This window comes from Ictalurus furcatus, chromosome 26 (assembly GCF_023375685.1).
Source record: "Ictalurus furcatus strain D&B chromosome 26, Billie_1.0, whole genome shotgun sequence".
In the NCBI taxonomy this organism is placed as follows: domain Eukaryota; kingdom Metazoa; phylum Chordata; class Actinopteri; order Siluriformes; family Ictaluridae; genus Ictalurus; species Ictalurus furcatus.
Window position 1 is genome coordinate 5,586,688 of NC_071280.1, and position 26,623 is coordinate 5,613,310.

The window sequence follows — 26,623 nt, forward strand, 5'->3', positions numbered from 1 at the left end:
AAGCATTCTGGGAACCTTGGCCTGGGCACAGAAAGAGCATGAGGAGAAAGCGTTAATGTCAGAGAGCATGCTTGTCCATCAGTATTTTTTTCTTGGAGAAGCTGATGGGTTTTCTATATGCTGTTTGGGGTTTGAACTATCTCCCAGTCAATGTCCCAAGTTTGTGCTCCCAAGAAACGACATGGTGGCAGGACGTATTTATCATGACTCAAGAACTATAGAATATTTTTAATATTTAAACTCCCTGTGATTGCCAGCTAGAAAGTAAAAGACTGCATGTATGTATGCATTTATAAACTCTGTGTGTGTGTGTGTGTAATATAATATATATATATATATAAATTAGACGTGTGATCCTACTTTCAGGTTCATCTATCATTGGCTCATTGCATCTCCACCAGCCGAATTAAAGAAACTGAGCACGTGTCGCTCCTCAAATTACATAACGAGTACTTCATGTTTACGCGATACAGCGCATGCGCAAACGCAACGCGTCGCCTTTTCACGGAGTCAGTTTTCGTTACACCCCGGAGGCTTGCCAAAATGGCCGCCGAGTGGAGAAATCTTCCTAGAAAGACTTTGGGCTGGTTATTTGAGTAGACTACATGAATTATTCCACGATGTTCGTATTATGGCTAGTGAGACGAATAAGGGAGTAGGGCACCATTTAGGACACAGCCCTGATTGGAGCACACGCTGTAGGGCTAGGACAGACTCCCATTGGATCTGAATCTGAGGGGGCGGGGACTGATTTATATGTGGTAACAACCAATGGAGGTAAACAGGAGTGAGAACCGTATTGAGTTAGCTAAAAACGAGCTAAAACTCACCCAGCTGGACTTGTTAGAAGTTTTCTGAAGATTCTAAAAGCAAAGAACGAAGATGATAAACTGGCGGGTAAGGAGCATTTCCCCCCATTCAGTGTGAGAGGCTTTAACAATGAGTTATGTTAAACATGTCGAGCACTAGTTTATATTTCCTTACTCCTGGAAGACTAACACGTCTATACCCTGTGTTGTGTTAGACAAAGTGTAGAGTTCAGACCTTATCTTTGTTAAATCCTGACAACTGTTCATATAACTCTTCATATACTCGAGCCAAAAATGAGGTCTATATATAAAACAATACCTTATTTTAAACAATGGTCTGAATATCTTGTATTGCTCATAAACAGTGACAGGGGGTTGAGGTCCTGTAATATTACCAAACCTGCATAAACTGTTTTTAATTTAATTATTTAGGATTTATTCAGATATTAGTAAGTAAATGTGTAAAAAGTAGTATTAGTAGTAGTAGTAGTAGTAGAAGTAGTAAAGCAGCTGCTCTGCCATCTTTAGTCCCCCTTCCCCCTTCCAGAAAGCCCTCAGCTGCTTTAGACCTTTCCAGAAGGTTCCAGAAGGTTTCTTTGGTTTTATGACGAATTGGCTTTCGTAGTATAGAATTCAGATTTGTTATACGATTTCAATTACCACAGACAGTCCATGAATGTACGAGAGTGTTTGTTCATTTATTATACAGTTTCAGTTACCACTGACACTCAATTAATGAACGAATTCACAAGATTGTGTTCATTGAATCTGTTAAGTACCATACCCGGTCATGTTTATTATTCCTCATCGTTATCCATCCATCCATCTTCAACCACTTACTCCTTTTCAGGGTCACGGGGAACCTGGAGCCTATCCCAGGGTGCATCGGGCACAAGGTGGGGTACACCCTGGACAGGGTGCCAGTCCATCTTCCTCATCATTATTGCTTTTTTTTTTTTTTTTTTTTTTTTTTAGGTTTTGGACAACGTTCCCCTACTGCTCTACATTCTGGCGGCCAAGACTCTTCTCTTGTGTCTTGCCTTTGCTGGAGCCAAACTGTATCAGCAGAAGAAGGTACAAGCAGAGCTGAAACAGAAGGTTGAGGCGGAGAGAAAACTTGCACAGGAAACACAGGAACGTCTCGACAACAAGAAGGATGACTGAACATCTTGGTGTGCTAGAGAAAGCAGGATAAACAAAGTAAGCCATGTTTCTGTGTCACTTTTAAGAGCTACGGACACACATTTTGTGTGCACGTTTTCAACCCATGAGCATCGTGGTCTTTTTTTATAATTAAAGCAGACTTTCTTGGAGTCTACAGTATTTAGGTGAGATTATCCATTGAAAAAAGGGTGAGATTAGCAATCAAGTTATGATTTCTTATGCTCCAACCAACCAACAAGATGCATGACATGATGTATTTAAATGATATATTGCCTTTCTCAGTGCGCAGCTGATTTGCATTGGGTAACGCCCACAAAACCCCAAAATACAGTATCTCACAAAAGTGAGCACACCCCTCACATTTCTGTAAATATTTGATTATATCTTTTCATGTGACAACACTGAAGAAATGACACTTTGCTACAATGTAAAGTAGTGAGTGTACAGCTTGTGTAACAGTGTAAATTTGGACATTTTCACTTAGGGGTGTACTCACTTTTGTTGCCAGCAGTTTAGACATTAATAGCTGTGTGTTGAGTTATTTTGAGCGGACAGCAAATTTACACTGTTATACAAGCTGTACACTCACTACTTTACATTGTAGCAAAGTGTCATTTCTTCAGTGTTGTCACATGAAAAGATATAATCAAATATTTACAGAAATGTGAGGGGTGTGCTCACTTTTGTGAGATACAAGCTCAACACTAAAATGACGAGTAAATGGCAAAAAAGACTTTCTCAGAGGTAGAAATAGAAATTATTTTGACTTGTGTCTATGGCGATAAAAATATCATATTTAACAGCGTAACAACCCCATGAAAAGGACAAAAAAATTTGCTATAATTAAGGCCATTCATTTTAATGAATACCAAATTTCTTGTGTAAATGCTTATCCAAAAGATTTATGAATAAATCTGTTTGTATCCAGATGTGGGCAGCCACTGAAAGTACACTGGCTGTCTCACTGTGAGGTGGCTGTACTGAGCTTCTCCAAGCCCCACACCTTCACTGTGTTGTTGCATTGCCACTAACATCTTTTACAATTGGCCCATGCTCATTGCCAATTCCTCTAATCCAGGGGTGTCCAAAGTTCAGTCCCAGGGCCAAATGCGGCCTATGGACAGATGTTAATCGGATTCTCTCTTAGAATATAAGATAGGTGGTCCACCAGCCAACACCAATTTTTCCTTTCACCTGACAGTTGCAGCAGACTGTGTTAATGAACTTAACTAGCTAAATTGCCAGAGCTGTTTTTTTCTTTGACTACACGTGCAAATGAATTTATTGAATGATATTGCGTATAAAAGATGTTCAGTCATGGCTACAGACAAAAAGCGCAATTTCAAAAGAGCTGGAAACAAGAAAACTTAAGTAAGAAATTTCATATTATGAGACCTTATGAAACAAATCATGGGCAATTGAAAAAAACATTCAGAGGATGAAAAGGCACCGAAACTGAAGCAGCTGAAAGCCTGTTGGGAGAAACAGATTTTTTTTTTTCCCTCCTGAACATTACTAGTGGAGATCCACTAAGCATGAAACACCTGTGAATTCTGGAGAAAGCCCTTAACTAAAGTGGTCCTTTAGGTGAGGGGGGCCACATATAGAAAGTCTTGTAATTCCTACACATTGTTTGTACACGTATACCCAGTTTGGCTGTAAATACCATTACATTAAAAAAGACTGTCTACACTTACTGGCACTTAGATATTTTGATGTGGTCTAAACACCAAAAAGAAATAAATGACTAATGCAAGCCATGTCAAATAAAGGAATACTTGAAAGTTTATTACATTTTTATCATAGCCATATGAACTTTATGTGGGCAGAAATATGGAAGTATGTTCCTAGTCCATGCAGCTTCCTGTTAGTGTTTTTTTTTTTCTAGTACTTACCAATGTATTTCAGTATGACTTTCCTTTATTTCCCCAGAGATGTACGGCCACACCCTCACACAGAAATCATGGTGCCATTGACAAATCTACTGATCAGGCCGCAGGTGGAGCTGTTTCATTTGTTAACCTGGAGCCAATCCACGTTGCTTGCTATCTTTTTATACTACACTCTTATTTATTACTCTGTGAAGCCTGTATATAAGTAATAAAATCCAATAAAATAAGTGGATATCTTTGGACCAGTTTACATTCTTTGTTTATATCAGTATACCGCTTAAAAAGTCTGAAATGCAGACCAGTGTTAGATGTTTAATATATATAAATGAATAGTAATGGTTTCCAGCATTTTGAGGGGGAAAATTATTTTTATACATGTAAATATTAGTTTTTCCATTTACATACTTTGTCATTATCTGAAATGTACTGTATTAGAATTTATGCATTTATATAGTAATGGGACCTTTCTTCTAAAGGTTTCATCACATACAATAGACTCATCTAAAATGTTCATCATAAGGGCAATAGCCATAAAATTATTGTTTATTTTTTATTTTATAACAGACTCTGGAGTTTTACCAACATGAGGGATCGCTCATGTACTTATAACTTCTGTTGGGGATAGCAACTTCTAGATACAGATAGATGTGTCCTGTGTTTGGCCTGCATTTTGACCCCAATTGATGCACAAATTAAATTCTGGACCTCTGACACAAGTTGAGTCTGTTGTAGAGCTTCTTTTCTGCCTTGAGCGAGGCTGCCACTTCCAGTTTATACAGTGTTTTAGTATTTTTACAGAGTGGCATCATTAAGAGAGGCCGTCAGTTTCTTCCACCGAGCTGCTACACGATATCGTAGCCCAGCACTGTGGTGTATAACATGGGACCAGATATGGAAAATATATTTGAAATATAGTACGATCAATACTAATGAACACCTGCACTTGTTTTAAAATCTGGAGGTTCAGTACGTCCCTACACATGTCAGAATTATAACATGGTATACGTTAGAATTAAGACTTTTTGCAACAGATAACTATAGTACTGCAAATTTTCCAGATAAAATTTAGTAGATACTTGTGTGTAGTTAATGTTTCATAGATGTATTCATTATAAACAGAAAACATTTGTCCTCCAAAGTATGGGGACACTTTACACTACACTCCAGTGTTGGCCTCATGAGCATGATTCTGTTGTGTTATCCCGACTTATCGGGTTGTCCAAGTGAATTACAAATTCAAGGTCATATTTATCAGTTTCTTCCACCGAGCTCATTTAAAAAAAAAAAAAAAAAAGTCATGTACCAAAAATGCAAGCTACTATGAATAAGTTTAAATTGAACAGCCGGTTCTCGAAGTTGTTGTTAGAAGCAGGAAAAAAGTGCAAGCATAAAGTATCTGGGCGACTTTGGCAAGGGCCAATTTGCGATGGCTAGATGACCTGGAATGCAGTGGTTAGTACCAAAAGTGGTCCAAGGAAGGACAACCAGTGAACCAGCGACAGGGTCACGGGCACCCAAGGATCATTGGTGTGCGTGTGTGTGGGGAGTGAACGCTAGCTCGTCTGGCCCGATGCCACAGAAGTGGGATAGCTGAGGGTTAGGGTACTGTACCATAAATTGCTATAAATAAATAAATAAATAATGCTGGCTACAACAGAAAGGAGTCAGGACACATAGTGCATATGGGTATGGGGCGTATGGGGCTGCATAGCTGCAGACCATTTAGAGTGCCCATGCCGACCCCTGTCCACCGCCAAAAGCACCTAAAATGGGCACCTGAGGAAAAGAACTGGACCATGGAGTAATGGTCTGATGAATCATGTATTCTTTTACATCATGTGGACAGTAGTTGCATTTGCACGGCTTACCTGATGTACCAGGATACACTGTAAAGAAGGCAAGCTGGCAGATGCAGTGTGATGCTCTGCTCTGTGATGCGCTGCTGGGGAAACCTTGGGTCCTGGCATTCATGTGGATGTTACTTTGACACATACCACCTACCTAAACATTATTGTACACCAAGTACACCCCTTCATGGCAACAGTATTCCCTGATGGCAGTGGCCTCTTTCAGCAAGACAATGCTCCCTGCCACACTGTGAAAATTGTTCAGGAATGGTTTCAGGAACATGACCGAGTTCAGGGTGTTGACTTGGTCTCCAAATTCCCCAGATCTCAATCCGATCGGGCATCTGTGAGATGTGCTGGAAAAAAGTCAGATCCAAGGAGGTCCCACCTCGTAACTTACAGGACTAAAAGTATCTCCTGCTAAGGTCTTGGTGCCAAATACCACAGCACACCTTCAGAGGTTTTGTGGAGTCCACGCCTCAACGAGTCAGAGCTGTTTTGGTGGCACCAGGGGGAACTACACAATATTAGGTTGGTGGTTTTAATGTTATGGCTAAATCTAGACCTATACATTAACAAAAATGAATGCAAATAATCAAACATAACTTTATACTTTGAATTAATTTAATATATTTACCAATTCCACTCATAAAATAAGCTATGTCTAATTGTGTAACACAAAGTTTTGGCTTTGGTTATTGATTTGCATCCAAGTATTAAAAATAATCTTAATATTTGTGTGTGTTAGTTTGTCCAATTACTTTTGATCCTGTGAAAATGGAGGGACTCGTAAAAAAAAAAATTTAAAAAAGGCTGTAATTCTTAAATGGTTAATGCGATACTTTTGTTAAGTCCTTTGAAGCTGAACGTCTACACTTCAGGCAAAATGACGAAAGCGGCGACTGTCCAAATACTTATGGACCCAACTGTATTTACTGGATTGCTGAATTCCCCCCCCCAAAGTATTTTCCTGCTGTCTAAGAATGAGATCAGTTCATCCAAGATATAATCCTGAAGCTTATTTAATGGATAGGGGCTACATTCAAATACACCAAATACTTAGTAAAGATGATGGTAAAATTACTACAAATCACAGGATGCATTTTAAAATTCTACTTCTTTACCCTCGGACAGTGGCTTTGACTAATCTCCACAGACAACAGAGTACAACAGATCACATTAGATCATTTTATGCAACAGATCTGAAGCGACACTCAAGTCATGTCAAACGTGTACCACATAATAAGGCGTTATTCTTCAAGGGCCGTATTCAGACTTGTGTTCAATTACATCACTATCCATGAAGAGAACGTTCTCTTGAACTTCTGTTCACGTATTAAAATTACCCACATGTAGTTCATGCCTGAGAAGTTGCCTTTCTTTCCTAAACAAAAAAGAAATCAGTCCGATTTGAATTTGTGTAGAGCTCTTGTGAAAGGAGTTTTGCAGGTCTGTCTGGATAGATTTAAAGAGAAGCGCACATTTAAAGATTAGCGCTTATCTTTAAGCCAGAAAATTTTTTTTTTTAAAAAAAGGGCTAGAAAGTGTTGAGGGACAAAGAAAACTACATTTTTAAATTTTTTTTGCAATAAAAATACCCTAAAAGCAAGTGACAATAAAATACAGTTTACAATAAATAAAAAGAAGACCAAAAAAAAAAAAAAAAGAAGTTTTTATGGCGATCGCCTGATTTTTTCCCACCCCGTAAATAAATTTGTCCGCTGTAGTTGTCTCTGAGGTCTAAATAACAAATCGGTGCAGTTATAGTATTAACCCCTCACCACATGCTTAACTCAACTCTGAATACGGTCCCAAGTGCATAATAAATCAGAAAAACGTTTGAAAACTGCAGTAACGCTAATTACATTTTTGCACAATACTAGAACCAACATAGACAGACACAACAAGCTACAACATATTGACAATGAGTTGGTCTACATTAGTGGCCCTTAACAATGTAGAGATCATTTTCACACATGACGATAAAATGAATTTAAAAAAAAAAAAAATTAAAAATCAAGAAAGAAACAAAACAGGCTAGCACCCTCCAAATGCCACTTTTTCAGTATATGAATGTAATGCCAAGCAGAAGCATCTTTTGTTAAATTAAATTCACTTCTAAAGGTCTTGTTCTACTGTAATTAACCAGATTTAATTTAGAAGCATGTGTGATGGTAAAGATGGAATATTCCACATATAAGAAAAAGGTGCTTATTTTTGCTGCCTCCATGGTGATGTGGAGGGTGAAACTGGATTATCAGTTCAATTACTAGTTTGCCAGCATGGTCAAGTAAATTCACTTGTTGACAGAGTGAGCGTAATCTGGCCGCCGAGTCTGAATGATTTTGGGGCGAGCCCGGGTTCCTCCCTCCGTTTCTTCTTCGTCACCCGAGCTGTCGTCTTCACACACATGCACTATCACACTGGGAGTGGTGGTGGTTCCAGTGTGCAACTCGTACTGCTCACCTAAAGCAGAAAATTATAAGATTAAGAAAAGGAAATCAAGATTCATCAGACCAGGCTGTTTTTTTCCAGTCTTCAACTGTCCAGTTTTGGCGAGTTTGTGCCCACTGCAGCCTCAGCTTTCTGTTCTTGGCTGACGGAAGTGGAACCCAACGTGGTCTTCTGCTGCTGTAGCCCATCCACCTTAAGGTTCAATGTGTTGTGCATTCTGAGATGCTTTTCTGTTCACCACAATTGTACAGGGTGGTATATACAAAACACATTACGTGAATGACAATATCTAGGCTTCAAGAAATGTTAGACTACCTAAAACATTGTATAACAGGTATAATTAATAATAAAAACAGTATGTACAGTGCATGTAAAATGTCTACACATCAATGTTAAAGAGCACCTATTATGGGTTTGAAACGTGCCTAATTTTGTTTTAAAAGTCTCATACAATAGATTCATGCATCCGAGGTCAAAAAACACTACCATGCTCATCATTTAAACTACAGCATTACCTTTTTCCCCCCAGTGTCACAAACGACTCGTTAAATGATCTGTTCTAAAGGATTCATTCTAAACTCCTCCTTTCACAGAGCATACCCTGCTCTGATTGGTCAGATGTCTCAGTCTGCTGCGATTGGTCTACCGCTGTCAGTGTGTTTCAAAAAGGAAAGGGCCACTACCGTAACGAGTTTCAGCTCCGTCTGTCAGCAAGCAGCCGATGAAGACCAGAGGCGGAGCGTTTTATTACAAACCTACGTAGGTTAGTTCAGGAAGTAAGTCCGGAATTATGTAGGTTAGTTCAGGAAGTAAGTCTGGAATTACGTAGGTTAGTTCAGGAAGTAAGTCTGGAATTACTAACGACTCTTTCAGCTGGTCAGAAATGGTTCCTTCGTTTGGGAGTCAATGGCTCCGTTTGTCCTGCGCTTTGATTTTTGAAACTTTGCAGACTTTCTACATTCACAAACAGCTCTATAACACACCACATGAAAGGTAATATTTGAAAAACCATAATAGGTGCATTTTAAAACTGCGGGTTTGAAAGCAAGATAAATCATGGCGGATCTTGTTCTACCGCTGATGTGATCTAGCAACCAACAAAATTCCAGTGAAAAACAAATTGAAAAATTTTAAGGGGAAAAGAAAAAAGAAAATGGGAAAAAACCCCAAAAAACTTAGAATAACCTGTTTGCATAAGTATGCACATCCCTTAACTAATACTTTGTTAAACACTTTTTGCTTGTAATACAGCACTCAGCCTTTTTAGGTAAGATTCTACCAACTTAACATGCCTTGATTTGGCAATTTTATTCCATTCTTTCTTGCAAAGATGCTCCAGGACTATCAAATAATAAGGGGATCTACTGTACAGTCCTCTCCAAATCATTCTACATGTTTTTGATGAAATTCAGAAAAAGGTGCTGAAAGGTGAAATTTCTCTTCATACAGAGGTCAGCAGGTTTTGTGCCAAAATAGATGGCAGCCCAATAGCATGATGCTGCGACCGCATGCTTCACAGTGGGAATGGTGTTCTTCACGTGATAAGTCGTCATATCTTTTAGAATTTCACCCAGAAAGTTCTACCTTGGTCTCATCATACCAGAACAAATTTTGCTACATTGTTTGGCAAAATTTTGACAGGCTTGATATTTTATTTCCATGGGAAAGGGCCACCCTACCCCAGACATATGAAGTATACAAGAGACTGTCTTGTCCTTTCGTCAATTTTGGAGGGACATTCTGTTATTAGTAATGTCACTCTGGTCACAAATCTATCTACTTGGTGATGATGGCCTTCACAGTGTTCCATGAAACATCTAATATTTTGGAAATTCTTTTGTACCCCTCTATCCTGATCGATACTTTTTGACAGTGAGATCAACTACATGCTTTGCAAGCTCTTTGCAGACCATGGCCTCTTTTGAAACTGTGCCTATTAATAAAGCTGATACACAATCAAGTGACACGCAAAGCTGACATTTTGTAGTAATCTTCACAATGTAAATGAACAAAAAAACTGGTAAGTCACATGGAAAAAGTACGTACATCCCTACATTTATTACACATTCAAATCCATAAAATTAGAATCAGGTGTTCAAGATTGGGTGCCAGTGAGCAGAACCTGTCTAACTCATTCCCCGCTCATATCTAATGTCTGGTGTTCCCTTTGCTATTGAGTGTCATCATGTCAAGATCTAAAGAGCTCTATAAGGCCTTCAGAATAAATGGTTGCAGATGCCTACGAGTTAGGCAATGGATTTAAAAAGATCTCCAAATTATCTGAAATACATCATTCCACTGTAAGGAAAATCATCCACAAATTTGACCTGCACGGGAGACGTGCCAGTAAAAAGCCTTTGCAAGACTACAGTTTGCCATTGAGCATATAGGCAAAGACCAGGCCTTTTTGGAATAATGTGCTGTGGCCTCTTCAGAGGAATCGAAGAGAGTTGTTTGCTCACAGTAACAGCAGACATGTTTGGCGTTGACCAAAGACAGCTTTTCAGGAGAAGCACCTCATACCAACTGTGAAACACTGTGTAAAGCCCGAATTTGAATCCCATTAAAATGTTGTGGGGGGATTTGAAATGGGCCGTACATGCAAGAAAACCCTCAAACATCTTGCAACTGAAAGGATATTGTATGAAAGAGTGGTCAAAAATTCCAGCAAGCTGATGTCAGGGACTGGTGGACAATTATGCAGAACGCCTACAAGAAGTTATTTCTGCTAAAAGGGGCAATACTATCTTCTGAGGCCAAGGGTGTACTTACTTTTTCCATTGAAGAATCACACATCTATTGAGATTTCTCTCGAATAAATGATTCGAAAAGCTAATTTTCCTTGTAGTTTTGGTCAAGTACATCAACTTTATTAACAGGCACTGTTTCAAAGATGATCAAACGTTTGCTTGTCCAAATAGGTCACAAAAGCCAACAATTTCCATGGGGTGCACTTACTTTTTCACATCATGATGACATCAAAGGTGGAACAAGTTCTGACATGACTTTTCTTGGCATCATTTTTTACATGACAAAAACCTGCCATTATAACAGGGGTATGTATACTGTATCATGTTAATGTACTGTATATTAAAAAAATAAAAAAAAGTAAGCAAATTGGTTAATTGTCTAACCTGTTTCTTTTCATGTTTTTAGACTAACACCAATTTAGCCAAGGTGAATAACTAGAATAGCCCACAGTAAGGCTAAGAAATATTACCACTGATGTGCAAGATCTAATTTTGCATCAAATGTTGGATTCACTACTGATGCTGCTGTAATGATTTTTTTACCTGGACCAAGTTTGGAGACAGCACATAGTAGGTCATAGTTAACGGTAGGCATAGCATCTTGAGCCTGCTCCCAACCCACTGGAGGAGAGGCTGGAGGAGAAATGAGGAACTGCTTTTCTGGCTTTGGGGGCTCTAGTCGAGGACTGCCGATTTGCACAGACTGAAGAAAGAATAGGGCAAGGGGAGATTGGAGAGCAAAGAACGATAGATAGGAAACATATGGTCTAAATTAAATTCAAAACACATTTTTTTATATGCATATATTCCAGTTTGCTACAGTCCAGTTCTTAAACTGACTCAACTTTATGTAACACATGTGCATTAAGTAATGATGATCTATATAGACAATGATATTCCTGATTGTGGGTTACTGGTTATTGGTACCTGAGCAAAATAGAGGCGCATCTCTTTGCCATTGAAATCACTCTTGTGAAGTTTCACTCTCGCCTGAACAGCAGCCACTGCGTTGGTGAAGTTAATGCGTACACGGCGAAAGCTTTTGAAGAACTGGAAATATACTCCTACATCGAACTGGTGAAACAGTGTTTCAAACTGGTCCTGAAGATGACAAAAAAAAAAAAAAAAATAGGTAATGACAACAAAGAAGGTCCTGTAACTTGGTGAAGACTAAAGTCTTCCTGTAGACCACCTCCCCCGATTTTCAGGAAGTATCATCATACTGTCTACTCTGCTGCTTGCAAAATAACATGGTAACTTTCACTGCTAAACAGCCTTACCTGAACTGCTGCGTGGCTGAACTCATCACGGTCCACAAGTGTAGCCACCAAGACAGAAAGGACTGTACTTAGTTGTCTTTAGGTGCATAAAAGGGGAATGTAACAACAATACAAACCGTTTTATTATACTACTGCTAAGAAAGTCCAAAGTATTATTTCCAGTACTTGTCTGTGAATTCCATTTCTATTATAAAATTCTTTCACAGCCAGTCCTTTCTTTTTAGGATAAACCAGGGGAGGATGGAGGACCCGCTGGTGTGGCTGGCGTCTGCCTGAAAAGGGGAGGAGCCATAGCCAACCGCCACAAAGTCCAGTGCCACTGTCTGCCGTCGTGGGGGATCGCTTCCCAGCTGGGAAGATGACAGCATGTCTGGGGACTGGAGTCCCTGTCTCTCTCTGTCTCTCTGAGTTGTCTAATCAGTGAGAGAGCGACAAAGGAGTGGCTGGAAGCACTGGAGGGAGGGGGAAAGAGAGAGGCACATGCGATTTGTGTTTCGACTGTGTTTTTTCTGTTATGTTTTGAGTTTTGTTTATTATTAAACTTTATGTTCAGCGAGTTCCCGCCTTCTCCTTGCCCATCGTTTAAGATTGTCACAATAAGCATCAAGGGTGTGACGGACCCTATTGTTTTTGGCAGGACTGCTATTTATTTATTTTCAAAAAATGTTTGCCATTTTTGAGGTACTTAGCATGCTCAAAAATGCACAAAACTTGGTACAAGGTCAGAAGTGTATGCCATCATGTTCTGGCTAAAGGTTGGGCCTAGGTGTGGGCCAGGGACTCTATCGAGACCCCAGTGACATTTTTCTTGTCTTTGTTAAGACACAAATTTCATAACTGCATCCACCCAAACTGAAAATCAGCCATTTTGGATTTAGTACATTTTGACAGCTACCAAAATTTTAAATACTCCTCCTAGAAGGTTCAACCAATTTATTGGACCAAATTTGGTCAGGATGATATAAGGATATCCATGATATTAAATTGTGAAGAATTTTTTTTATTTTTATTTTATTTTCTCTCAAATGGTGTTGTTATGGCACTGCAATCAATCAGGTCATGCCAGGCAAACAGGAACTGAGACATAACTGCCCTATACATTATGAGATGTGGTCCAAAATTCCCAATGATGACCCATAAATCACATGTATATGCCAACAGTGATTCATTTTCATAGTGCCACCAATTGGAAACAGGAAGTGGGGTTTACAGACCAATCTATTCAACGCTCCTCATAGATCAGATTCACATCACATTTGGTCGGCTTGATGTCAACACATTCAAGGTGTTAAATTGCAAATAAATAAATAAATAAATAAATAAATAAATAAATAAATAAATAAATAGCTGAACAGTGTTGCAATGGCAAGTGAGCAAATGACCAATGATGCAGTCCAAACAGGAGATGTTGTGATGTATATTTCTCATATCCATTCCAGGATGTAGCTCAAAAGTTTCTCGTGTTCCATAATGCAGTGTAGTAATACACATGCTAGCACATTGTCATAGCACCACCGACTCGCAATACAATAAACATAAGCTTTATAAAAGAATTAAAAATGAAAACACATTCGTTTTCATTCTCCTCCAAAAATAAACACATTTACAGGAATTCATCCCACTCATGCTTCAATATTGTGAGTGCAACCTGACAACAGTGAAAAAGCTCAATTTTGTATGTTATTGACTATACGTAGTTCAGAAGGATGAGACCTGATAAGAAATGCGTGTCAGCCAGAAAGCATGTCAGAAAACATTAAAACTCCTCAAGTCTGAGGAAATGGGAACAATGGAAATATGAAACCAAGGTAAGGAGATGGAAAAAATGCAGAGTGGCAGAGTCACCAGACAGAAACTAAGTAAGGAATAACACACAACAGACTGTGGTGTTATACAAAACTAATGCATGCACGGAGGGTAGGGTGGGTTCATTACTTTTGTATAACAGCATGGTCTGGAGTGTGTTATTCTGCTTAGACCACAGCGATTTACCAGCAGTTAAAATGTTTTATTTATTAATGAACGACATACTGCACATTTTACAGTTTATTGTTAGGTTTAATGTTATGGAACATCTCAGAGACAAGTTGCGTGCCTGTTCCTACTTTATAGCTGGGGTAAACATTCATTTACTCACTCACTCACACCCACCCACAAGCCTGTCATTTTACTGAGAAAATGGAGGAAACGGAAAGACGTACAGAGTGCTGAGGCTGAAATTTCTTCCGAAAAACTTCATCACATTAATGATGATAAGAATACTTTGTTAAACAACCCATTTTTAAATGTATTTATTATCGGTCTTATTAGATCATCCACTGTACAAGTCCCTGTGTATGAGCTGCTACCATAGAAACAATAACATTAGAACGAGCACATTAATTATTAAATGATCATGTTACAGCCGGAACTACCTGTGCCGTTATATGAAAATAATGCACCTTCTGACCACCTTCAGGGGTAAGAAAGAAATTCCAGAAATGATGAGGAAGGTCGTGATTGAAATACATCAGTCTGGGAAGGGTTACAAAGCTATTTCAAAGGCTCAGAGACTCCAGAGGACCACAGCGAGAGCGATCATCTCCAAATGGAAAACCTTCCCAGAAGTGGCCGACCTTCCAAAATCCCTCCAAGAGCACAGCAACGACTCATCCAGGAAGTCACAAAAGAGCCAAGGACAACATGAGAGGACCTACAGGCATCTCTCGCATCAATAAAGATCACTGTTCATGACTCCACTATCAGAAAGACTATCCTAAAGGAGAATGTCTGGTCTTCAATCTGTAAGTTGAAACTCAAGTACAACTGGACTATGCAGCAAGACAATGATCACATGGGGGATAGGTGTTGGATAACATTTTTCGCTTCAAGAAAAAAATTAAAATAAATAAAAAGTTGTGATTAGGTTACCTTTGTTTTATTCCATTTAAAAGATCTGAAACTATTGAGTATGAGATGTACACAAAAAAAAGAGAAGAAATCAGGATCAGGCAAATACTTTTTCACAGCATTGTCCGTGTACCTCAAACAATCAGATTCACCTGTTTCTTATTCTAGGCTTAACTATTTAGTGAATTTTCAGAGTAACCCTGTAATAGACAGTCAACATACGGTCATCCAGCATACAATTTAGCAGCTAAATGTAAAAAATAAATAAAGAAAAACATGTGAAACTGTTTACGCGGTGATATGATTGACAGGTTTCACCAAAAATCTGATCTATGACATGATGCTACACATGACGTTTCCAGCGTGAACTGGCCTTAATTAGAAGGCTGTCAGAGTGCGACTGGTAGACCGTTCAGCAACGTCCTTAAACCTCAACTGCATGGATTGTATCCTCCCTCAGATCTAGTATAAACGTGAATGAACAAATGTAAATGCACAGCACAGCTTCAAGGAACAGTATCTGGTTATCTGGTTAAGTTTTTCAGCACAAAAACACTGATATCACATTTTGTAATAAACATAGCTTATACCGCAGCGCTGTTGAATTCTCGATTCTGATTGGCTGACAGACGTTCTGAGGTGTGCAATTATTTTTAAGTAAATGCACAGCAAAAGTAGTTCCAGTCAGGTCTTGACCGCATTACAGTTCCACATCACTTTGCCAAGTTAACCGAAATAACGGAAAGGTTAGGCTACTGTCCACCCCAGCACACAGTAAAAATGAGTTTCCAGAAACATATAAGGAATAACTGACGACAGGCCGTTGAATTATTAGCAAAATGATGCGCATCCAAGGTGGTAATGCGGCCACGAGGCGAAGCAGAGGCTTGAGTCATTGATATGCAGTTATCAGAGAGAGAGAGAGAGAGAGAGAGAGAGAGAGAGAGAGAGAGAGAGAGAGAGCGAGCAAAAAAGCACGTGTGATAAGCCAGTAACAAAGTATCAATATTTATCTATTTATTTGTTGTATTTTCTGCAGTAATAGAAAACGAAAAACCTTGTGAACAAGTACGCTTAATCGATATTTATTTATTTATTCATTCTATTTTCATGGCTCAAGCCTCCGTTACTAGCTCTAAAATGAATTAGCAACGGAGGCTTGAGATGGGATGCGTAATAAATTAGTTCCACACACACACACACACACATTACAGCACAGTATATATTTACCTGAAGTTTCTATTAAATGGCATAAAAAGATACACACTGCGTGTCATGTGTCTGTGCAATTATGAGCTTGCTTACAAATAGGCCACTGACCTATATGTCACTGGAAACTGTGTATAAAGGTATTTTTTTCCACTAAAGCAACAGAGGTCAGGGATATTTTTAGTGTTTTTCTACTTAATTTTAGGTCTCGTTTTTCTCCCCCTCCGTAATAGCAAGTACATTATCAATGGCACATCAAGAAAGCTACACCAACTTTACAAAACATTCTGAATGACTATACCTTCAGAGACCTAATCTGCTACCATGCAGTGTATGACTAGACCAGATGTAGTTTGCCAGTTTTTTGTTGTTTTTTTTTTTTAGGATGGTATACATCATCAAAACCTCCCGTTTCAGACGTTTAAATCTACACAATTCTGCAGGTGACTTACTATGTGCGTATTGATGCTTGGAGCATGTCTATACGATGAATATCAATGCTCTGTCTATGTATTAACCTTTCAGTCCACCGCACTGTGTGTGGATAAATTATTCTGTACCAAAATAATTGATCCACACTCACATATCCACTATAACTGATATTTGAATGGCTGATATAAGTGATATGTAATAAATATTTGACCTCATTTTTAATTGAAGTCAACATTTTAACTGCGTATTAATCTTTACTCTTTAGCAGTTTTCATCACATTTGTATCAAGCTTAACTCAATGGTGCAAAACAAGACACTTTAAAAGTGATAATCATGGATGCTTCGTTTTTTAATGTCAGCTTCTAACGGTGCCATTATAAATAATACAATGCCCAGAATCCTTCTCCCAGCCAATCAGACATTCAGATATGTTCAGAAGCAGGTTCAAAACACGCTTTTGAATTTGTGCTAAACAAACAGTGTAATGCTGAAGAAAAAAAAAAAATGGCACACACCAACTTGCAAAAGTCACTTTCAATGCAAATAAATGATTTCATTTCATTCAACAGTGTTTGTGACCTTGAATGTTCATCACCACAAAAGAAGGGCACTACTTTACATAGATTGCCATATTCATGGACATGGTTTCGGTATGGATGTTCAACAAGCACACACTGAAATAAATATTGGTGTGAGATTTACTTAAGAAAAGCATGGTAACAATTTCTACACAAAGTTTTAGTATTGTTTACATGGCACCAAGGATTATTCTCATTAAAATCATAAATATATTTAAGTAGCAGTAGGCTTGCTGCGATAGTCGGTATTCCCGGTGTTACACCGTGTTCGGCCACTACAATTAAAAACTGAACGTGTCTGCTCAATTCAGCATGAGCCGAACGAGTCAGAGTCGCAGCACAGATCAGATTTCATTCATCACGTAACGAGATTGAGGCGAGCTGACTGACAAGACGAGGGCAGAAGATTTGGATTCAAAAGTTCTGTGTTTAACATAGGCGAGTTTGTCATCGTACTGTTTTGTTGTTGTTGTGTTTTTCATGAAGAATAATAATGAACCCAATATTCAACCAACTGCCACGCCCGTACTGCCACAAATTCGAAACCGAAAGTAAAATGCGCACCGCCGCACGGGCATTCATAAGCGATTTAAAAGCGAGGGATACCCCCCCCAGGTGATACCGGTATTAGCAGTGTTGTCACACGTCGATTAGCCGGTGGGAAAATTTCACCACAGTCACGTCCCTAAGTCACAGTAAATCCACGTTTGATCCTCTGTTACTGCTCTACTTTATGCAAGAGAGTTCAAAATACATCATCTAAAAATGATCATTAATTGGGGCAGCTGTGACTCAGGTGGTAGAGCAGGTTGTCCACTAATCGCAGGGTTGGCGGTTCGATTCCTGGCCCAAATAACTCCACATGCCGAAGTGTCCTTGGGCAAGATACTTAACCCCAAGTTGCTCCCAATGGCAGGCTAGAGCCTTGCATGTGTGAGTGTGTGTGTGAATGAGAAACAGTCTAAAGCACTTTGTAGAACCGCTACAGTTAAAAGTAACCCCCCACCCCCATCCCTATCCCTCTTTCAGTTGCTCCCTTTCGGGGTCACCACAGATGATCTCCTGTCCATATATTTGATTCTGGCACAAGTTTTATGATGGATGCCCTTCCTGACACAGCCCTCCCCATTTTCTGGGCTTGGGACCGGAAACCGAGAGTGCACTAGCTCGTGCATCTCTCCAGTGGCTGGGGTTGTTCCCTGACCGGGAATCGAACCAAAAGTTATCATTACTACTTAATGGCCACTAACACTTTAAATGGTTCCAACCAGCTCAGGAGGCTGAGAGTGAGTCTGCCAGGCTGATAGAGCTCACTGCCATCGAGCAGAGCTCTACAAACTCTGCCCCTCTTCCAAAAGAATAGACAAGGGTGATGCCAAACCACCAGCTGGGTGACAGAGTGTTCACAGAGTGTTTTGGAAACTCTGCTCTCTTGCAGATGAATTGACAACAACTGTTTATTCTCTGCAAAGTGGTGAGTGCCACTCATCCAGCTGACAGCTGCTGTGAGAAGCAATGCATAATAGTAATTTAATCGTAATCAGGCGGGAGAGCGAGGCAACTAGACCTAGCTCATCACCTTTGAGGAGAGCTTTGGAAACCTTGCCCTCTTCCAGATAAATAGACAACAACAGTTTATTCTCCACCAAGCAACAGAGCCCAATTTAGCACCCCCATTGGCTGCTTACTGCCTTTGAGGGGCGCTATTCAGCAGGCAGGAGGAGGCTGCCAGACTGGCGGGAAAAACAATCAGACAACAAATGCCCAGCCCAGCTCAGCTGAGAGTGAGACTGCCAGGCTGGTGCCCCCAGTTGGCTGACAGAGCTCACTGCCGTCAAGTGGCACAACTGTTTATTCTTCGCCAAGCGATGCTGGCAGCAAGCAAGGCTGAGGGCAACACCAGCCATCTGCACCACAGCCCACCAGCAGTGAGGAGCCATGCTGCACAGACTGAAGGCGAAGTTGCCAAGGCTTTTGGGGGTTTTTTTTTGTTTGTCTGTCATTTTTTCTTTCAACTAAAGACACCAAAGATCCACCTTGGATCTGCCTAAAATCAGGAGGAGGGATTGCAATTATTTATAATGATGTTCTAGTTCCAATTTCTTTATACCAACATCATACATAGCCACAGAATTTACAGTTCCCTCTGAAACTACTGGAATGGCAAGGCTTATTCATTTCTTTGAGCTATACTTCAAAAACATTTGGGTTTGAGATCAAAAGATGGATGAGAGACGAGAGTTTAAGATTTCAACTTTTGTTTCCTGGTATTTACATCCACAGTGTCCTCCACTAATATTGGCACACTTGGTAAATATGAGCAAAGAAGGCTGTGAAAACTATTGTTTAACTTTATCTTTTTTACAAACATACTCTGCACTCATGGATATCAAACAATTGCAAACACAACACAGGTTTATCAAAAAAAAAAAAAAAAAAAAAAAAAAAACTTTGTTAAATATAGGTGTGCAACAATTATTGGCACCCTTATAAATTCATATGAGAAAAATATATTTGAAGTATATTCCCATCTGGGTGTCTAGGAACAGGAATTTGACTTCCTGTTTCACAGGGGTATAAATATGAGGTAACACATAGTCCAAAACACCTTAGTCATTCATAACAATGGGTTAGACCAAGGAATATAGCTGTGATGTGCAGCAAAAGGTTGTTGAGCTTCACAAAGTGGGAAGTGTCTATAAGAAAATAGCACAAGCATTTAAAATGCCCATTTCCACCATCAGGGCAATAAATAAGAAGTTCCAGTCAACTGGAAATGTTATGAATCGACCTGGAATTGGACGCGTGTCTGTATCGTCTCAACGCACTGTGAAGAGGACGGTTCGAGTAGCCAATAAATCTCCAAGGATCACAGCTGGAGAATTGCAGAAGTTAGTTGTGGCTTGGGGTCAGAAAGTCTCCAAAATACAATCTGAAGTCACCTACATCACCACAAGTTGTTTGGAAGGGTTTCAAGAAAAAAGCCTCTACTCTCATCATAAAAACAAACTCGACTGTCTTCAGTGTGTCAGACACTACTGGAACTTCAAATGGGATCGGGTTCTATGGTCAAATGAAACCAAAAGAGAGCTTTTTTGCAATAAACACCAGAGGTGGTTTTGGTGCACACAGAGAGGTAGCCGTATGGAAAAGTACCTCATGACCACAGTTAAATATGGTGATGGCTCTTTAATGTTTTGGGGCTGTTTTTCTACCTGAGGACCTGGACATTTTGTTAGGATACATGGCATCATGGACTCTATCAAATATCAACAGATATTAAATGAAAACCTGACTGCCTCTGACTGAAAGCTTCAAATGGGCCGTGGTTGGATATTCCATCAGGACAATGATCCAAAACATACATCAAAATCAACACAAAAATGGTTTACTGACCACAAAACCAAGCTCCTGCCATGGCCATCCCAGTCCTCTGACATGAAACCCATAGAAAACCTGTGGGGTGAACTGAAGAGGAGAGTCCACCAATGTGGACCTCGAAACGTGAAGGATCTAGAGAGATTCTGTATGGGGGGAATAGTCTCAGATCCCTCACCATGTATTCTCCAACCTCATCAGGCATTATAGGAGAAGACTCAGAGCTGTTATCTTGGCAAAGTGAGGTCGCACAAAGTATTGACTAAAAGGGTGATAATTGTTGCACACCTATTTTTAACAAAGATATTTTTTAATAAACCTATGCTGTGTTAGCAATTGTTTGATATGTGAGAGCAGAGTATTTTTGTGAATTTTTTTTTTTTTTAACAAAAGAATATTTCACAGCTTTCTTTGCTCATATTTACCAAGGGTGCCAATAGTAGTGGACGACACTGTATTTGTGAACCGTAGTCTATTTATCTGGAAATATGAAACCATTCTAACCCTTGCTGGAATAATAAACCAACACCTCAGATGTTAATAAGTAACAAATTAGCCACTTTAAACAAGACAATGCATAGACACGACTTAAAACACTGTGATTCAACGCTTAAAAATCAAATTCATACAATACTCTGTTTGCAGTTACGCAAGCGTCCCGGATTACCTAGTTAGCTGTCCCAAATTACAGGATATGGACAGGAAAGCATCGGTTTGCACAAAGAAGTGGTGGATCATGTCTGCAGCGAGTATGATCTTTTAAGGGTTGGTGAACACAGCTTTAGGTTGTAAGTACAGTAAGCCATTATCTGCCTGTAATATTCATACGGTATGAAAAGATACATGTAACTATGTCGCAGTTGCTACTTATGAACAGTACACTGTATTTACATAAAATGTAAAGAATTTTTTTCTTGCATTAAATTGTTATGATGTTGGCTTGACCAAGTCAACACACTGTTTTATTGCAACACTGTTGTTGTTGTTTTTCTTGAATATTCCTTTGTACTTTTCTTCCACATTGGTGGGGAAAACACAGCTACTGAACTGTGAATATTATTGTCTCAGTAATGCAGAATGTTATTAGTCAGGTCAGTTTATATAGTGATCTATGTGTCCATAATGAAAGATAGTATGAACACAGTATTTTGGTGACTGAGGTCGGATTTATTTGTACAGATTAGTGGATATATAAGCACACTATATTTTTTGGAGATATTTGTGGCACAGAATATTAGACAACCAAGCTTTTTGTTTTTTTCCTTAAGCCTTTGATGTATAATAATCCATTGCATCGTCATTGTCTACTGACTCGTAATGATTCATCGCACGCCTCACCTGCATGTCAACGCCACAATCGTAATGATGTGTCGAGTAAACGGATCGGGAAAGCGAGTCGGCTCCTGCGTGTTAAAGGTGAAGCTTTAGCGCGAGGTATCTGGTGAGTTGTAGCCTACCTTGACGTGGGTGTCATTGAAGACCTGCTCGGGGACTTTGCACGCGATAAGCGCGTTGGGTTGTTCGTCGACCTGAACGTCCGCCGTCGCCGCCCCTTTTCGTTTATCCGACTCCTGCATGGCGGATGTAAACAATAATGGTCGAGTTTTGCACGCGCTGGAGACGTGTTGAGGTCAAATAATGCTCAAATAATGCTTCAAGCCGTCCAGTGTGTTGGTGAAGCGGCGGTCCGGACAGAGCCCTCCGCGGCCACAACACAGCGGTCCGAGCGCTGTTTCATTATTGGGAGGCTTTTACAGGTCCCTCGTGCAGTCAGGCACAACGGAGCGCGGCAGGGCGTTTTATGGCGCCGAATTAAATCGTTTCCGAAAGCGGAAATGACGACAGTTCATGTGAAAAGCAATTATAAGTTTGTTATTGGCTCAAGACCCTGGCATTTTGGTCTCAAAATGTAAATGTGCCCCTCTGGTTATAGAATTTTTTTTTTTTAAACAACAACAATAAAAATAATGCTAATAATAATAATGATGATGATGATGATGATGATTATTATTATTATTATTATTATTTATAACCATACGTTTCTAGCACTGCATCTGACAATAATAATAAATACACAATAAAATATTATTAACAAACATGTAATGAATAGTTCAAATGTGAATGAAAAATATATATATATATATATATATATATATATATATATATATATATATACATATACGCACATGAGCCTTTATTGGTCACGTATACATAACATGCATCCATCCATCCATCTTCTATACCGCTTTATCCTTTTCAGGGTCATGGGGGAACCTGGAGCCTATCCCAGGGAGCATCGGGCACGAGGTGGGGTACACGCTGGACAGGGTGCCAATCCATCACAGGGCACAATCGCATACACATTCACACACCCATTCATACACTACGGACACTTTGGACACGCCAATCAGCCTACCATGCATGTCTTTGGACTGGGGGAGGAAACCGGAGTACCCGGAGGAAACCCCCGCAACACGGGGAGAACATGCAAATTCCACACACACAGGGCCACGGTGGGAATCGAACCTGGAGGTGCGAGGCGAACGTGCTAACCACTAAGCCACCGTGCGCCCCGTATACATTACAGCACAGTGAAACGCTTTTCTTCGCATACCCCAGCATGTCAGGAGGTAGGGGTCAGATCGCAGGGTCAGCCATAATACAGCACCCCTGGAGCAGAGAGGGTTAAGGGCCTTGCTCAAGTTTATTTATTTATTTATTTATTTATTTAGATAGATAGATAGATAGATAGATAGATAGATAGATAGATAGATACACAATATATATATATAATGTCCCACAGACTTTTTAAAGTGGTGGTTCACTAAAATGAAATGTTTAAAAGCTTTTTACAATACCTGTATGTCCATTATATTGAATACAAATAATTACTGCATTCAAATCATCTTTATCATAAAATAATGTCTTGTTTCTATTTTACATCAAGAAATTTATTATGTCCCTGAGGCACTTTACTGAATTTGTACTTAGAAATTAATTAATAAAATGTGCACAGTGTCTATAATTTTGGCAGTAATGTAGGCAAAGTATTGATTGGTGTTCCTTTCTTGTGAATTTTTTAATGCAAGATATTTTATAAAAACCAGGCTATAAAGTTATGTCCCTCAGTCTGAACTCAACCCCATCACGCCGATCATTCTCGACCCATAATAATTCAGACTCTACCCATATGTGACATCATTGACCGGAAGTGCCATCATTCAGCTCTCTCTCAGCTCTCTCTCATTCAGCACTGTTTTCCAGGGATTTCAGGACAGCGGAACAGATATTGCATCATCAGGTGGGCATGGCCTATTTGGAGAATCTGCATAGGTCACCGATCATGGGAATAAAAGCCATTGCTGTAGATCTGTCCATGATCACAGTGGTTTTACATTCATTCAGCTATAACTTCAGATACCTGTACATGATCACAGGGGTTTTACATTCCTTCAGCTATAACTTCAGATACCTGTACATGATCACAGGGGTTTTACATTCCTTCAGCTATAACTTCAGATACCTGTACATGATCACAGGGGTTTTACATTCATTCAGCTATAACTTCAGATACCTGTACATGATCACAGGGGTTTTACATTCATTCAGCTATAACTTCAGATACCTGTACATGATCACAGGGGTTTTACATTCCTTCAGCTATAACTTCAGATACCTGTACATGATCACAGGGGTTTTACATTCCTTCAGCTATAACTTCAGATACCTGTACATGATCATAGGGGTTTTACATTCATTCAGCTATAACTTCAGATACCTGTACATGATCACAGGGGTGTTACATTCATTCAGCTATAACTTCAGATACCTGTATGTGATCAATTTCATGTTTGAAAAATAATATTGTCATGAAATGCTTGTTTCACTTAAATAAGCTCAAAGTCTTACTGACTTTACATCAATTCTATTATATATGTCTTATCATGCAAGACGTTTTATACTCAGTATCATCTGCTCTGCTGTTGCCCCATTATAAAAAAAACAAACTCATAACTATCCATGTTTTCATTCTTAACTTTATTTACACAGAAAGAGCAAAGCTGACAGTTTGAAGAACTAGTTAATTTAGTATTTAAAAAAAAAACAACAAAAAATAGTTACCAAAATGATTGTTTTGTCTTACATCTTACATCACTGATCCTGGGAATGCCTGCGCAAAAAAGTCTTCTTCTTCTGCTGCTGCTTCTTCTTCTTCTTCTTCTTCTCCTCCTCCTCCTCCTTCTTCTTTGGCTTCTTCTTCTTCAGCTTCTTCTTCTTCAGCTTCTTCTGCTTCTTCCTCTTTTGCTTCTTCTTCTTCTTCTCTTCTTCTTCTTCTCCTCTCCTTCTTCTTCTTCCTCTTTTGCTTCTTCTTCTTCTTCTGCTTCTTCTTCTGCTGCTGCTTCTTCCTCTTTTGCTTCTTCTTCTTCTCCTCCTCCTTCTTCTTCTGCTTCTTCTTTTACTTCTTCTTCTCCACCTCCTTCTTCTTCTGCTGCTTCTTCTTCTTCTCCTGCTGCTGCTTCTTCCTCTTTTGCTTCTTCTTCTCCTCCTCCTCCTTCTTCTTCTTCTTCTCCTCCTCCTTCTTCTTCTGCTGCTTCTTCCTCTTTTGCCACTTCTTCTTCCTCTTTTGCTTCTTCTTCTTCTTCTCCTCCTCCTCCTCCTCCTTCTTCTTCTTCTTCTTCTTCTGCTTCTTCCTCTTTTGCTTCTTCTTCTTCTTCCTCTTTTGCTTCTTCTTCTTCTTCTTCTTCTTCCTCTTTTGCTTCTTCTTCTTCTCCTCCTCCTCCTTCTTCTCCTCCTCCTTCTCCTCCTTCTTCTTCTTCTTCTGCTTTTTCCTCTTTTGCTTCTTCTTCTTCTGCTGCTGCTTCTTCCTCTTTTGCTGCTGCTTCTTCTTCTTCTCCTCCTTCTTCTTCTTCTTCTGCTGCTGCTTCTTCCTCTTTTGCTTCTTCTTCTTCTCCTCCTCCTCCTCCTCCTCCTTCTTCTTCTGCTGCTTCTTCTTCTTCTCCCGTTTCTTTACTTCTTCTTCTTCTTCTGTTTCTTTTCTTCTTCTTCTTCTTTTATTTTAATGGCGGGCTGGTGTCATGAGCACATACCGCCACCTACTGTTCAGTTTAATGCATCGTATTCCACTACTTTCTCTTAATCCCTTAAAATATACTCGTTTACGCCCCGTTTAGATCCATCAGGGCCCAGATCCAGGTGTCAGCTGGCACTGCGTGTTCAGCTCCTCCAGACCCTCTGTATCCAGACTGACGCATTATAACACAAATCTGTTCTTTGATATATTTCAATTCTATCACTCAAACCGGTACTATACACATATTGTATTAAACCCCTATATCCGAATACAGTTATTACATTATATTATATATATTAGTATACAGTCATTAGTAAACTAATAACAAAAAATGCTCAATAATAAATTTAATATTTAATGGCAAGCTGTGGATCAGGTGGTAGCGCGGGTTGTCCACTAATCGTAGGGTTGGTGGTTCGATTCCCGGCCCGCATGACTGCACATGCCGAAGTGTCCTTGGGCAAGACACTGAACCCCAAATTGCTCCCGATGGCAAGTTAGCGCCTTGCATGGCAGCTCTGCTACCATTGGTGTGCGAGTGTGTGTGTGAATGGGTGAATGAGACACAGTGTAAAGCGCCATGGATAAAAGCGCTATATAAGTGCAGACCATATAATAACTTTCATAATACTAGGTTGTGATTTACACCATTGTAACAAAATAACTAAATACATTTGTTTAAAAGATGTACTCTATTCATTTCACTAAAATAAATTAATTTCTCTGAAAATAAAGCTAAATGGATTTACTCTTTCCAGCTAAGCAAACTAGGTCAGCATGTACATGCATATAAACACACAAAAACAGCTTGCCACAGTGAATTAATTTAGCAAGAACACAGAAAACCCAACCCCATTATTTATGTTAAT

At 39.5% G+C, this 26,623-nt stretch overlaps 2 protein-coding genes across 4 annotated transcripts; one reads left to right on the forward strand and one right to left on the reverse strand.

Annotated features, from left to right (window-relative positions):
- The first annotated feature begins 551 nt into the window (after positions 1 to 551).
- Positions 552 to 4,107, forward strand: LOC128602451 (small integral membrane protein 11-like). The gene is made up of 3 exons (XM_053616262.1): positions 552 to 897; positions 1,785 to 2,009; positions 3,906 to 4,107. Exons 1-2 carry the CDS (start codon positions 883 to 885, stop codon positions 1,971 to 1,973), a joined length of 204 nt encoding a protein of 67 aa, XP_053472237.1. The 5' UTR covers positions 552 to 882; the 3' UTR covers positions 1,974 to 2,009; positions 3,906 to 4,107.
- Positions 4,108 to 6,718: 2,611 nt separating this feature from the next.
- Positions 6,719 to 22,505, reverse strand: rcan1b (regulator of calcineurin 1b). Of its 3 annotated transcripts, none has more exons than XM_053616259.1 (4): positions 22,141 to 22,505; positions 11,844 to 12,017; positions 11,460 to 11,619; positions 6,719 to 8,178 (listed from the first exon to the last, which is right to left on the reverse strand). In XM_053616259.1, exons 1-4 carry the CDS (start codon positions 22,258 to 22,260, stop codon positions 8,009 to 8,011), a joined length of 624 nt encoding a protein of 207 aa, XP_053472234.1. In that variant the 5' UTR covers positions 22,261 to 22,505; the 3' UTR covers positions 6,719 to 8,008. The 3 variants fall into 3 exon arrangements, with proteins under 3 accessions (XP_053472234.1, XP_053472235.1, XP_053472236.1); XM_053616260.1 differs by lacking the exon at positions 22,141 to 22,505 and adding an exon at positions 22,022 to 22,098; XM_053616261.1 differs by lacking the exon at positions 22,141 to 22,505 and adding an exon at positions 12,197 to 12,369.
- Positions 22,506 to 26,623: the final 4,118 nt, after the last annotated feature.

Bases quoted from the DNA above. Each gene is read 5' to 3' on its own strand.
- rcan1b (XM_053616259.1), bottom strand. From the start codon at position 22,260: ATGCAGGAGTCGGATAAACGAAAAGGGGCGGCGACGGCGGACGTTCAG. The intron at 12,018-22,140 runs GTAGGCTACAAC...TGTCATCTTCAG, and splicing joins TCAATGACACCCACGTCAAG to GACCAGTTTGAAACACTGTT. The intron at 11,620-11,843 runs GTACCAATAACC...TTCTTTCTTCAG, and splicing joins TGCGCCTCTATTTTGCTCAG to TCTGTGCAAATCGGCAGTCC.